The sequence below is a fragment of the Notolabrus celidotus genome, chromosome 21 (assembly GCF_009762535.1).
Source record: "Notolabrus celidotus isolate fNotCel1 chromosome 21, fNotCel1.pri, whole genome shotgun sequence".
NCBI classification, from domain to species: Eukaryota; Metazoa; Chordata; class Actinopteri; order Labriformes; family Labridae; genus Notolabrus; species Notolabrus celidotus.
This window is the reverse complement of record NC_048292.1, coordinates 8,538,063-8,552,785: the sequence shown is the minus strand read 5'-3', so window position 1 is coordinate 8,552,785 and position 14,723 is coordinate 8,538,063. Positions and strand designations below refer to the sequence as shown.

The window sequence follows — 14,723 nt, the reverse complement described above, 5'->3', positions numbered from 1 at the left end:
CTGGAGTCATGAGAGAGAGAGAGAGAGAGAGAGAGAGAGAGAGAGAGAGAGAGAGAGAGAGAGAGAGAGAAAGAGAGGAACATAAAGAGAAGGGAGACCGAGGAAGGAAGTGACTCCCCACTGTTATATAATTGTAGCATTCTTCCACCCCTCCTTTTATGTTTTCTTCTCACTACTTCTCCCTTCCTGCCCTCTTCTCCCTTTCTTCTCTACAGTCCTCTCTCCTTCCAAGATAAATTAGCGTGGTGATTGTGTTTGGTTGAATTCTCCAGTGGCCATGAAGTATGCGATCTCAGAAGAGCACACAAACACAAACACACTTGCAGCCACTTTGAAGCGCAATGCTGTTATTTATGACATTCACACTCTGTGTGTGTGTGTGTGTGTGTGTGTGTGTGTGTGTGCTGTGTATGTTTGTGTGTGTAGCATCTATAGATTTCAGCTTGAGTGTTTGTGTGTTTTTGCTCATGCGGTCTTACCCAGACACCAGGTGTCCACCATTGATAGAACTCTGCAAAAAAAAAAAGAAAAGCTTTGACTGTGAAAACAATCCCTCCAGCCAGCATTATAATAAGAGTCTTACTTTTTATGCTGTAAGCCGAGGCGGTATAATGCTGGACTGCTGCAGTCGGCAGCAAAAATATATTGAAACTATGTAAAGGAAAAAAAAAGTTTTGAAGCAGGTGCTGGAGTTTGGCCTGAGGGAGGCTAATTATAAACTGAAAAAGCTGTTGGTTTGATCATGAGTGCAAACAGGAGAGAGGTATGAGTAATTCAGAGCAGGTTTACATCTGTGGTGCATTTAGGTACATGCTGACCATCAAGCCATTTCGTCATCAACTATTCAAGGGCTCTATTTGATTCTAAGTGAATATTTTATATTCAAGTGTAATCTGGTAAGCTAGTGAGGACACGGTTTTGTCTTTGTGGCAGTGTTTCCAGGATACTTTTCACTGACTTTGGTCATGGAAACTTAACTTATGCCATCCACAATCCTGACGTGCATTAATATTCATGACAACACATCGGTGAAGAGTGAGTAGAGGCATACTTATCAGGGCTCCCAACAGGTCATGAAAATTAAGGAACGAGCTCATTTGAGGATCCAGACAGGACACATCAAAATATCTGATTATATTTTTAGCAGGGCTGGCAGCGTTCAAAGAATAATCGCAATTAGATCAAGGTCTATAAGTGACACGTTCATTTCTCCAATCGTGTGCTATTTGCACACTGAAGTGACGCCACTACGTTGTGGTGCTTTTAAATGCCACAAAAAATTCCCAGATGGCTTCAGCTGAAAAGTCAGAAGTAGTAGGGGAGAACAGGGTTGGTTGTCACACGGGTTGGTTGGCACACTCGTTATATCTCGCCACCAGAGGGCACTGTGTTTTTCATGTCAAATTGTAAATATTCAGCTCCTCAGTATTTTTCTTCTAGGCTTTTAAACGACGGGTTTATAACAAAACAAGTGTTACCCTTACAAAGTGTGAGGGGAAAGCTATAGTTTAGATTTGTATTAGCTAGCTAACTACTTGTTAGATGGTTGTTAGCCTTGATGCTAGCAAAAAATTCCAGGTTGGTCGTCACATTCTCTTTGGGGTTGGTTGTCACATGTAACGCCTAGTTGAGTCGGCCATTATTGTTCGGCCTATTTGTTTTGTTCTTTATGTTGTTATATAGGCTGGCCTAAAGATGTGTTTCCTGTTCATGTTTCTTGCTCATTTTATGTTAAAATGCATTAAGTTATGTAGACCTATCACTTGTCAGTGCAATTAAACTTTCAAATTTAGTTCTGCCTTCTTGCCTTTTTTAAAAGATTTTCCCATTGAAATACCATTGTGACAACCAAGCCCATAGTGTGTGACAACCAACCCCATAGTGTGTAATGTGTCAGAGTGTCTTTGATAGTTATTTGCCTCTTTGTTACAATGAGTTGGAAAATGAGAGGGATACACATTTCAAGCCAACACCTTAAGCTTCAATTTAATGTATGAATGACTATTGAAAGATGTTTTGATGATGAGCAATCATCAAAACAGTAAAAAGTGTTAAAGTAAAAAGAACCCTGTTCTCCCCTATGCACTTTGTGTCAAACGGTCCTGAAATTACCAAAGTGCTCTGAGTTTACACCTACGAGTTAAGCATTCAAGTGCCGCTAATCAGACTGATGTAAGTGGGCAACCGCATCACAAATTTAGCATGAATCAACACTAAATCAAGAAGTTGACCAGCATGTAACCAGTCCTGCTTTACCGTCAGGTGGATCAATAGATCACGCCTACAAGATCTACATAAAACAGAGACAGCACCCAAACTGGAACTCCTGAAATGTTCAAATGGTGTCACATTAACCAGGGATCCCTGGACTTCAGTGAGCGATCTAAATGATCTCAGAATGACTGCACGACATATGGACACTGATTTGACATTTTGTACATCCACTCCTGCATGATTCTGAATTTGTAACCGTTTTTTAAAATTAGTATCTAAAGGATAACACTCCGTATTTTTACTGACTAAGCAATTTGAAGCTCTTATCTTTAAGTCATCGTTTCAGACCACACTGGTGCAACAGTGCAGCATTTACTTTTTATTTTAGGAAATAATTCAGGCCTTTTAAAATGAAGAGACTATTTTATTTTGTGAGATTGAAATCACTCGTAGACAGTAAACCCGTGGACTCTGTCCTGAGTGCCCCAGAGGCTTTTATAATTCTACTCTACTGGGAAATGAATGTAATTAGCTGAGATTGTGCTGGAGTTTTATAGCTAATGATTTTTCAAAGTTCAAATACTTTTTCATACCCAATCGTTTTTGGAAATTAATTACAGTTCTTATGATTGGACTTTGAAAAGTAATGCTGTTCAACACAGGTGCGGTCACGCCTTTTATCCTTGCAGTTTTAAGTCTACGTGTGTGAAGTTTAGTGCTTTTTGTTTTTCGGACATCACTCCAGTGGGAGGAAGACCTACTTTTTTGTGTTCTCCTCCGTGTGACCTGTTAGGCTGGACGGTCTCCTCCCAGACATCTGAAACAAGCAACACTTGCATGTGAGGGCTGAAAATACACTCTAACCTGCAGTTACAAGCACACATTTCCTCTCATTCTCCTCAACAATAACTCTCACTTCCAATGTGGAAACATTTAATTATGTTGTGATTTGTGTTAATATACATGACAGGGTTCTTTTGGCACACTCACCAGTTTATCCCAGTCAGCTTGTATGTATGCGGTTCTATATCTGGGGTTAGGAACAGCATCCAGATATTTTGTCCTCTCTGTGTTCCACTGCAGCTCTGACCAGAAACCCTGGAGACTCCTTGCCTGCACGTGCACACACACATACACATACACATACACATACACATACACACACAATTCCACTGAGACACAGCAAGGACATCGCTCCAAAAAAAACCATAGTATAATTGCATCTGGACTGCGTGTAAGCACACACAGTACGAATAAAATCACACTGTTTTGCATATCAATGCTTTTTTTTTAAAACATCTGAATGAATTCAGCTGATGTCATTTCCCAGCACGGTGTTACAAAATGCACCTACAGCATGTATTATATGTTATGTAACAAACACAAAGTGGCTCGATTAAATCCCAGGAAACTGAGCTTAATTTAGTTTGATTCACTGCCTCTGGAAAAAACATGAAAGAAGTAAGAGAAGAACAAGAAGCTAATCGCTGACAACACATACAACAATCCTGCAGTTAAATACAAATCCATCTCAATGTGATAAAATGTGTTTGAAGAATTGTACCTTCCCTTTGAACACAGACTCGACGTGTAAGTCAGCGGTGCATGACACCCCAGGGACCTCTGATAGACACACTGGTATCTTCTAGAACACATAAAGACAGACATGTGTGAGTGTGCATGCAATAAGCAAGAAACATAGCTGCAAGTGTTTCTTCTATGCATTCATATACAGACATTTCCACGTAACAACAGCCATAAATATGGGTAAGTGTTTGTGTGTTTGTTGGTACCTTCTTGTCCAACACAGATGAGTAAGGCAGGACTTTATCCAGGCTGAGAGACTTCTCAAAGCTTATTCTGTACAAAGAGGCTGTTTGTGTGAATGTGTGTGAGAGGAAGAGAGAAAACAGTCAGGTTTTAATTCATAAATCACACTTATGCAGAATTCTTAAAACAACAGCAACACAGATAAACAAGGCACTTAAACAAATGTTTTGCCCGAGAGCAGCTTTTATGATGTTGAAATTAAAATACTTATTATTGAAGTAAGTCATAAAGGAGTTTGTTATTTCAGCTGCAGAATTGGGGGTATTTGAGGTGAGCTTGTGTCCCCTTTTTTGAATCAGTTCCAGTGTTTTGGGTTTTTTTTTCTCCCAGAGAAACCACGCTGCAGTCCACAAAGGCTTAGCTGCAGAGAAATGAAAAGGAATCGACAAATCTGGTTCACAGACGAGTCAAAACAAAGAATTATTCTTTTGTAAATCTTGGGTGTTTGTCTAAATGTTCAGCGTCACTGTCAGGTTATTTTGGTATATAAATAAAACACAGACATCCAGCACTTGATGTTGCCTTGTGTTGTTTTTGAGTTGCAGTGCTGTAGTATGTAGTGGGAGTTGAACCTGTGTGCAGTTCATGTGTTTGTAAGAACGACAGGAACAGAGATGCTGTGGTTTCATACGCTGGATTTGTGGCTACTTAACTGTTCCGCCAATTTTAGGATAAGGTATAAGCCCGGGAATACAGCCGACTTTATTCACACTGTTGTGAAGGTGAGGATGATATTTTCCTTGTTTATTGATACATTCAGATCTAAAGGCTGTGCTCTCGTCCCTTCAGGCTGTGCTAAATGTTGTCGAAAACATCCTCTTGTTTCTCTTTAGTAAACTGTCAAGAAAGCTAAAGAAACACCAGCCTGGTATTGATAATCCTGTTTTGGTGCTGAGTGAACATTCTGCCAACTTCTTAAGCTTGGGCGTCTGCAGCAGCACCTGTGACTGTCTGACAAATCTTCTCCCCTGACTTTTGAAATCTCCTTCCAGTCAGAGTCTCTGGAGGAACAATTAAACTCTCTGCAGAGATTGAGGCCAGAACAAACAGACTGCCAGACAACACAACTTCTTCTCTTACTTTATTATCATTATTATAATTGTTAATGTGAATCTTAGAGCTGTCTGACTCAACATTATAGTTGATAATGTTTATATTAGTCTAATCAACATCAGACACATATTTTTTAACATTATTACAGGCACTGCAGCTATAAGTCTGTTTTATCTGTTGTTTGTTTGTTTTGTTGTTGTTAATCTCATTATCTCTCTTTCTGCAAATTCAACACAGTGTCAGTAGATGGCTGTTCGATATGAGTCTAGTGCTGCTTGAGGTTTCTGACTGTTGAAAGAAAGTTTTTCCAAGTACTTAGTTCATGGTAGATAACAGAGTACAGTCTTGACCAGGGGGGGAATACCATGAAGCAAGAGGGTACGGCGGGTCTGCTGAGCCTGAAGCCAGAGTTTTCAGTGTCATGAAGCTGGCTGTCTTTGAACCTGCACGGATCAACATGGTAACTTACTCTACTCTAAAATCACAACCTGTTTATTTTCATTTACTGCATGCCTGCCAATGTTCACCATTGTAACTAAATCCGACGTAGTATGTGAGCATTTTTGGAACTGTAAGATCATGCTTTTACTAAGACAGGATGACAACATGCAGTTACAGTAATAAACACTGTGTGCATAACATCACAGGAGCGTACATGCATTAAATCAAGTTTAATTTAATTCCCTTGGTCATGAATATATTCCGCCCCCCCTCCAGGCTCCCTCCTCCTGGTTCTCCCTGTCTTCTTTGGGTTACACTTTCACTTTTCACTCTTACTGTATGAATTATATGCTGAAATCATAGACTGTATAAAATATGAATGTGGGATCTGTGACGTAACCTATCTGTTTCTGAAGCGCTGTTTTGAGGCCAGTCGTCGATGGCAGCCATATTGCTGCTGCCGGGTGATTGTGACGTAAAGAGGCGGGCTTTGAGCCTCCTCGCCAACAGCTACAGTGTTCCAGCCTGTCAATCAAGTCAGCTGTGCCTCTCATTGGAGGACTCGTAATCTCAATATCTTCGAAAAAAAAATTCACCCCCCCCTACAGTGTGTGCCGATCAAGAAATGAGCTATCCAGACTACACTCGTCTTTTGTACCAGGCTGTAAACATGTTTATTTCTGCTGTAAAGATCAGCTTTTTTGAATTGGTGTGTATGTGGTTTCCAGTACTTCCAGAGCCAGCCTCAAGCGGATCCTCGATGACCTGCAGCTTTTAACACTTCCGCATTGGACTCATATTATTAGACCAGAGGTTGCCGCTTGGTCATGAAGCTGGCTGTCTTTGAACCTGCATGGATCAACATGGTAACTTACTCTAAACTCACAACCTGGTTATTTCCATTTACTTCATGCCTGCCAATGTTCCCCATTGTAACTAAATCAGATGTAGTATGGGATGAACTTGTAATTGCAATAACATACTTTTAATAAGACAGGATGGCAGCATGCAGTTACAGTAACACACACTGTGTGCATCACATCACAGGAGCGTACATGCATTAAATTAAGTTTAATTTAATTCCCTTGGTCATATATATATATTTCGCCCCCCCTCCAGGCTCCCTCCTCCTGGTTTTCCGTGTCTTCTTTGGGTTACACTTTCACTTGTCACTCTTACTGTATGAATTATATGCTGAAATTTAAAGGGTACAGCATCTATAAACTGCATTGGATTACATCATGCTAAAGGCTTTGTCGAGCTAGCTTACTCATAGAAAGCAAAAGCAATAGTGCAAAATTATACTAGGAGTGCTAACATGTAGCATTTAAGTTGACTCCTAACCGTCCCACATTAGTTCTTAATCCTGACAGAGAAATTGTTGGAAGTTTATGCAAGTAATATGCTTGGCTAAAATGATATTATGATTATAGACAGTTTTACCTATGATATCATTCAATAAGTGTGAAGACTGGTAGTTATATTGGGCTCTATTTCTGCATATTTCAGGGTCTAAGAGAGATATATTGCTTAATATTACTGAGCAGTGGTAATCATGTTTTCTTTATGAGGTTAGCATAATTGCCTTCATCTGCTGCAAGGCTCCACTGGTGTTAATATGGACTATGTGTACAGAGCAAGTTACAGCAGGTCCCTTAATACGCTATGTATGCTGTAAATTACTCCAACCTATAATAATCTACTCCCTAGATGACGATTGTTGATTAATAGGATATAGCATCATTAATAAAATGTACTATTCTACAGTTATTTCTCCCTTCCTATAAAGTGCTGATGTCTGTTTATATAGGCTTTACCATGTTTTTCAAACCCTTCCATGCAGGCTAAAAATAACTAAATTCATCCTCTAATCTGTCTCTCCAGACCCCACGCTCCACGCCTGGCACAAGTCAGCAAGAAGCAATTTGAAAGCCAAACAGACTTGATGAAAGAATTCCGTTTTGTGTAGACAAGATGTAAGCACTCTGGTAACCACACACACAGAGGGAGACATAAAAAAGCAAGAAAGGAACTAGACTTTAAAAGGAAAAAGAAGAAATGATACTTAAGAGACGTTTGTCCCCCTGCTTTAGCTGAAACTGACCCAGAATGAACTCCTGGATCTGATCAAAGGACTCGAAGGCGTTCACGTTGTCACACAGCCACTCAATAACCTAGAGGCAGGGCAGAAACACAAGAGACACAGCATGTTCCTCTTATTCATCTGATCTATGACTTTAGCTGAACTTCTATTATTAAAAAGAAAGTTTGATATTTTAGAAAACATTCCCCCTCTTGCTCAGAGCTAATATAGCAAGACACTCTTCTGCTACTACTACTACTAGCAACACGTTTGCTTGTCCTAGCATTTAGACTTGAAGCAGATAACAACAGTTAGCTTGGCTTTACTTGAAGCAACAAAAAAAAGAAAACTCTAAACCTCTTTAATCCTTACTGACAAAATGTGTCTGTATTTCAAAAATGTCAGCACAAAAGCAAAAGTTGTGTTAATGTAGAAGCTATTCCTTAATGGAGACTGGTGACTTCTAGGAGTCTCTGCTTCTGGGCTCACTATTATGGTGACAAATATACTATGCTGCCATAGCAAAGAGGTAAAACCTGATAATCACAGTGTTAGTTGTGCTAATACATGTCTGTTGTTATGCTAAACACTGCCATGCTAGCTGTTTCAAGCTTTCACACTAAGCTAATTAGCTTCTAGCTTTACCATACATTCACTTTTGGTTAATAAGATAGTTAGCACTTAAGACTTCCCTTTTTAATCTAGCTTTTAATTTGGAGGGATTTATTTTTAGCCCTGGACTGCATTATTATTATTATTATTATTTTAATCACTACTATTTTAATCATTGCTTTAACATTAATTTATCTTATTTAATTATTTATTTATCTATTTATTTCTTGTATTCATCTGATCTTGTTAACGCTACCTTATTTTTAACTTTTCTTTCCACTATTACTTATTTTATTAATTTTACTGTATTGATTTTATTGTATTTTTAAGTCTTTTATTTATAATCATCCCTTTTATAATTTTACCACTGCTGTTGTTTTCTGTCTCTATGTTATTCTTTGAAGCACTTTGGGCTGCATGTTTTTATGTATGAACGGTGCTATATAAATAAAGTTGAGTTGAGTTGAGCACCGTCATATTAATTGTTATTATTTTAAGTGTTAAAATGTATTCCACATTTGAGGAAATGTGTCCTAAAAACGTTTTTATTCTGATAGTTTGATTTTAAAAATATGTAACATTTAACCATGCTAGCATAAAACAAAGAAGTTTTGTCCTGAGTCTTTGGAGATCCCCTGACTTTGTTTACACCTGCTAGAATTGACCTGCTGGTGACTCCTAACACACTGAACTAAAATAACACCTACATAATTGCGAACTATTAGCATCCCAGTGTTGCCAACAGGAGAACCTTAAGGCATTTTTCTACCACAGGAACTTTACCGCGGAACTATGGACTTTACCCCTGAACTACGTGCGTTTCGACCGGAGGAACCAGGGTCTAAATTTAGTTCAGGGGTAGATAATCTCCCCCTTGAAAAGCCCCTGCTAAGGGGGGGTAGTACTTTTCAAAGGTCCTGGGACTTTTGGTTGAACATAACGGTGTTTGTGGAGTTTACACAGTTGTTGAAACACAGAGGGAGTTCCTGGGAATGCACACTATTTTAGTTTTTATTAAGATTTCAAAATATTATTTAATATATATTTTTTTCTCAATACGTCACTGGCCTTATTTGCACAATCTGCCCAGGACTTCAGCCCGCGGTCGAAACGCAGAAAACAATGGGGGCACAGGAACCTTTTAGTTCAGGGGAAAGTAGTTCTGGGGGCTAAAAGACCCCAGCACTCTTGGTCGAAATGCACCATTAGTATGCTGATGTTAGCCGCTTATTTGGGAGTAGACCCCTCTTCTCTTCTCTTCTCAAACAATGGATATCTTGCCTGATAATGAACCACTTCTCACTACAGATAGGAGCTTTTGGAATGGTGTAGCTTCAATAGCTTCACTGATATTTACATTAAAGAAGCATTAAACATTTATGATGTCCTCTAAGATAGTCTCTGTAAAACTCAAAGCCACAGTTCATCTGAGTAAAAACTATTTTTCTCTTGACATTATCTCAACTGTTTGAAGAAACATCTCTTTGTCAATGTTAGTTTGAATCTTCTGTTCAAACACTGATATCATTTGTCTTAGGAAGAAGAAAAAGAAGAACGATAAAGGAAGAAATGGATCCAATTTGCACAGTACTCTCTTTAAGTTACAAATTGCTTTGAACAAAGCATAGATATTCACGAGCCATCACCTTTGATAAAGCCGCTGCTTTTTGTGTCACTGGCCCATTTAATGGAGTCGACAAAGAATACAAAAGTTCTGTATGGTGTCCAATTTCCCAGTGCAGGCTGCACTAATGAAGCTTGTGACTCATTTAACCTCTAAAGAGAGAATTTATTACAATCTATCAGAGCAGGTGGAACATCTTAATTTAGGTGTACTGCTAATAGAGTCTGAGTCATAGAGAGCACTGCGCCCAAACAAAATATCTATCCCCTTTATGTCATTGTTTCAGTCTGTCTTCTCTCCTTCAAGTGAAGCATCCTGTCTTTTCTTCCTGTCTCTGTCTTCTTCCCTCAGTCAGCTCACTTCCAACTCAAGGTTGACACCTACTGAATTTCCACTGAAGTGCACTAAATGCCTTAATCAAGGAGCTACTGATTTTCTCACTTTTTTAAAATGACATTGACATGACAAAAAATGTCACTATGGTCCAAGATGATGTGGTATCTCTTTGTTTTAGGTGGAAAAAGAGGCTACCTGATGCTAATTTAAACTAAAATTCATGAATTTGCTTCAAATTCAATAGTGTTGTCCCCCTGACACGTTTCCTGGCTCCGTTTGTACCTTCAGCTCCAGGTTTGGGTCGTTTCCCATGTAAACCAGCAGGCAGTGGAGGGCAGCCAGACGCTGAGGTTCAGTTTTGCCACTGGGACACCTTGCATGGAGGTGAGGTACAACAAATTTACTTTCATACAGCATAAATATACACAAACACGGAGACAGAAAAGCAGATGCACCGGGCAGAGAGCCAACAGTGGGATGCTGTGGTATGATGTATGTGCTGTTTAAAAAGTAGCTGAAAGTTTAAAAAATGAATGAATAAATGAATACATGAATATGGTCCAAGAAAAACACAGCAAAAAGATGCATCTTTATTGAGCGGGACGGTTGGATCCAAGGTGTGTACTGGCCGGGATTCAAATTCAAGCTAATGTTTATTCTAAAAAGAGGCTGCAGGTGTGTCGATGGAAAATATCTTCTCTTTCTGCCAGTGTTCCTACCGCTACCTATAATTTCTTTCTCCTTCTCTATGCATGGAAATATCTTCCGAATAATAACCCCAATATAAAGTACATAAATCCTTTATTCTGCATACAGTTCTGAAACACTCACCTAGACCGAGTGTCTGATCGCAGTATCTGCAGCAGGTAGGCAGAGCTGAGCTCAGCAGAGTGGATCCTCCCAGTTGCCTGATCCAAAAGTTTACCATTAGAGTCTTCCTCTGAATGCAGCACTGTGATGTTAGCCGACGGACACTGCAGACCCAAGTCTACATCAGGACCTTGAGAGGTTGTTAACAGAGGCATAGTAAGACTTCTATATTTGGCAAACTCTGATTTTACCCATAAATATTCAGGAAAAAGTTCTGCAGCAGAGAAAAAGTGGTAAAAAAAAAGTACTCCACAGACATCACTCAGCCTCAGCTCGTCTTACCTGAGAGAAAGAGGGAGTGACAGAGCATCTCCTGCTGCCTGGTGTTGATACAATGGAGGAAATAACCCTGCAGGTACACCAGGATGTAGTAACCTACATACAGAAATAACACAGCCATCACTGTCAGAGCATGTGTTAGTATTCAGTCTGCACAGCAGACATTTATTGAGCTGCATGAGGACACACACTCTTGTTTGTATTTGTGCATCTGCCTTGAATGCACAAGTAGGGAATGCATTTTTGCAGAAAAACTCAGACTTGGTTGAATTTATAAAGATTCTGATGTCAGTGTGCACTGACCTATAGGGATGAAGAGCGGATGAAGCTGTGAGGCTTTCTGTGAGGACTGGTCACTGCCCAGAGATTCCCTGAAGGTCTTACTGCAGTCTGCAAGAGCAGTAAGAAAATCTCACTTTGTACCAGATTTCTTAATATATAAAAACAAATGGATGGCAATAGACAGAGAAATACACACCTTTGTGGAGTAAGACCACGGTGTACATCACTTCATGTTTGTCCTTTATTAGTTGGCTGTAGCACACACACATGCTACCTAAAGCAGATCATAGAACAGAGCAGGTTTAGATTAATACATTAAGGACTTTATATTCATCATAATTAATGACATTGAATAATTAGTGTCATTTTCAAAAGGAAAATATATCAAGTTATTTATGGAGTTTAATACGTTAAGAGTTGTGGGTTAGGAAAGATTGAGATATTTGTTTATTAGAATCAAAGATTTAGTCTTCAATACAGTGAGCCAATCAAGTCGTAGTTATAAAGTAGTAGTTATATATCTTTGAAGGTGGACCCACTGTTATCTAAAAATACTTTTAAGAAGAATGTTATCTTCTCCAAATTTGAGTCGTCTTCTGCTTAAGCGGAAAAATGATTTGCCTGATATTGATTGAAATCATTTTGGTATTAAACTGTAGCAGCATTCTTAAATAAGATTGATTTTCTAATGTATGGGGCTCAAGCACAAAATTATTCTATATTTTTTTGTGTACACAAGTGCTGCACTTACTTTCTTGTTTTCACAAAGAGAAATGAAAGACAAACAAATACACAGAATTAGTCCTGCAACTTTAATGTTCTTTTTTTTTTTTAAATTTAATGTGCAAGAGAATAAAACACAGCACATGTTAAAGGATAGTGTTAACGTGTGTAGACATGTTACCTATTCTGTTTGTGAACACCTCCATCCTAACAAGCTCCTGCTCCGGTCTCTCCATGTGATAATGGTCAAAACCCAGATTGACAAACCTGATGGGCACACACACAGTTACAACAACAAGAGCACAACAAACTGAAATTTAAAACCCCATTTTTAAAAAATAAATGAGAAAGAAAAAAAACAAAACTTGGTGGTTTGCAAATTGAAAAATTCTATTGTTATGTGAAACATATATGCTCATTTTAAACTTCATGCCAACAACATTCTTTTATCAAATTGGGAGAGTGGCATGTTTACCATTGTGTTACATCTCCTGTTCTTTTAACAACACACACTCTTCTAACATTTGGGAGCCGAGGAGACCAGTTTCTGGAGATTTTAAAGTATTATTTTGTCCCTTTCTTGCCTGATATAAGAATTCAGCTGCTCAACAGTTCAGCAGATGTGATGAATGTTTGCAATGGGTGACAAGCTGAGACTGCAGGTCGGCCAGTTAAGCACTAAGATGCTTCTACTGGGAAACCATTGTAGTCTGTGCAGAATGTGGTTGCTGAAAATCAAAGGTCATCCCTGAAGAGGCATTGTGTGTATAGCAGCATACAGTATGTTTTGCCAAAACCTGTATATTGTTCCGCATCAAAGGTGCCTTCCCCGATGTGCACACTGGCTATGCCATGAGCTCTCTTGCATCCCCAAATCCCCTGACCACCATGGATGCTGGCTTTTGAGCTGTGCACTGGTCCCCTCCTGACCAGAGGACATGGTGTCCATGATTTCCAAAAAGAATAAACATTTGACATTTTGGATCCTCAGACCACAGGACAGTTTCCCACTTCACCTCAGTCCATTTTAAACGGGCTCTGGCCCAGAGAAATCACCTGTGTATCTGTATCATGTTAATATACAGTTTCCTTCTTGCATGGTGTAGTTTTAGCTTGCATTTATGGATGCCCTTACAAACTGTATTCACGTCTGTGCTCATGCAGTGATTTCCACTACAGAGTCATGTCTGTTTTCAATGCAGTTGCCCCCTGAGAACCAAAAGATCTTGCACATCCAGTACCAGTTGTTAGCCTTATCTCCAAATTCTCTGAATCTTTTGATGACACCATGAACAACAGATGATGAAATCCCCAAATTCTTCGCATTTCAATAGTTGAACTATTTTCTCATGCAGTCTCTTTTACAAAGCGCTTAACATCTTCGAATCTTTACTTCGGATAGACTCAGCCTCTCTGGAATGCCCTTTCTATACCCACTCATGCAGCTAACCTGTTGAAAATTAACCTAATGTTGTTGGGAGATGTTCCTCCAGGTGTGTTTTTTTTTTAGCATTACACAACTTTTTCAGTGTATGTCCCAACTTTTTTGATAGGTGTTGCTGGTATCAAATTTAAAACGAGCATATTTTCCATAATACTTTTCAACATTTGATATGTTGTCTTTGCAGTATTGTCAATTGAATAAAAGGTTAAAATGATTTGTAAAACACTGCAGTCTTTTCCTATCAGCATTTTACAGCCTCACAACTTTTTGGAATGGGGGCAGGAATTCCCTTTTAGTGTCACTGATTGCATGTCAGAACTATTTTATAAAGGGTATTACAAAATAAATGGCTGCAGAGAAAACATGTTTTTTACATGTGTACTGATTTAGAAGTTAATTCTGTTGAGTAGTTGTTGTCTTACTTGACTGTACTGAAAGGATTAGCAGGCAACTCTAACGGGAACTCCAACTGTGAGGGAGCAAAACAAAGCAGGATAATCATTTATTATCAAGTCTTATTGTGATTATGTGCAAAAGAGTGTTAATCGGATTAATTAGCATCCTAAAAGTTGACTTACCATGATTTCACAGTTGTGGTTGGGGTAAAACTGAACACATCGCATCAGGAACTTCACCTGTGAACGATGTAATACAGATGTTTTGAATCTTCTGTTTAGAACACTGATTGTAATTTATTGCAATGTCCCCACAAGTAGAGCTGTATATGTCTGTGAGTATATATCTCACATTATGAGTTAGATGGTAGAGTCTTTGCGTGTGTCCGTCCCACTGGACCCAGTGAAAGTCCTCCACAATTCGCTCTGCTGTTTTGGTCAAACGCTCAGGATTCGCCATCACCTGGTTCACAGAAACACATTCATATTAAACCGCACTGAATTCTTAATGCAGAGTTCCCGAAGAGGACATGAGGG

At 39.1% G+C, this 14,723-nt stretch overlaps 1 protein-coding gene across 3 annotated transcripts in view; it reads right to left on the bottom strand.

Annotated features, from left to right (window-relative positions):
• The window catches only part of gsap (gamma-secretase activating protein), a 46,442-nt gene that overhangs the window by 27,917 nt on the left and 3,802 nt on the right, over window positions 1-14,723 (bottom strand). For 2 of the 3 annotated variants that reach the window (XM_034673423.1, XM_034673426.1), the window contains 16 exons: window positions 14,539-14,649; window positions 14,370-14,426; window positions 14,214-14,260; window positions 12,529-12,614; window positions 12,376-12,378; window positions 11,821-11,898; window positions 11,646-11,732; window positions 11,346-11,438; window positions 11,025-11,193; window positions 10,476-10,566; window positions 7,643-7,712; window positions 4,008-4,087; window positions 3,779-3,859; window positions 3,205-3,327; window positions 2,976-3,031; window positions 480-511 (listed from right to left, as the gene is read on the bottom strand). In XM_034673423.1, coding sequence (XP_034529314.1) covers window positions 480-511; window positions 2,976-3,031; window positions 3,205-3,327; window positions 3,779-3,859; window positions 4,008-4,087; window positions 7,643-7,712; window positions 10,476-10,566; window positions 11,025-11,193; window positions 11,346-11,438; window positions 11,646-11,732; window positions 11,821-11,898; window positions 12,376-12,378; window positions 12,529-12,614; window positions 14,214-14,260; window positions 14,370-14,426; window positions 14,539-14,649 — 1,264 coding nt within the window. The remainder of the gene's footprint in view (window positions 1-479; window positions 512-2,975; window positions 3,032-3,204; window positions 3,328-3,778; window positions 3,860-4,007; window positions 4,088-7,642; window positions 7,713-10,475; window positions 10,567-11,024; window positions 11,194-11,345; window positions 11,439-11,645; window positions 11,733-11,820; window positions 11,899-12,375; window positions 12,379-12,528; window positions 12,615-14,213; window positions 14,261-14,369; window positions 14,427-14,538; window positions 14,650-14,723) is intronic. The other variant, XM_034673424.1, reaches the window with a different exon arrangement.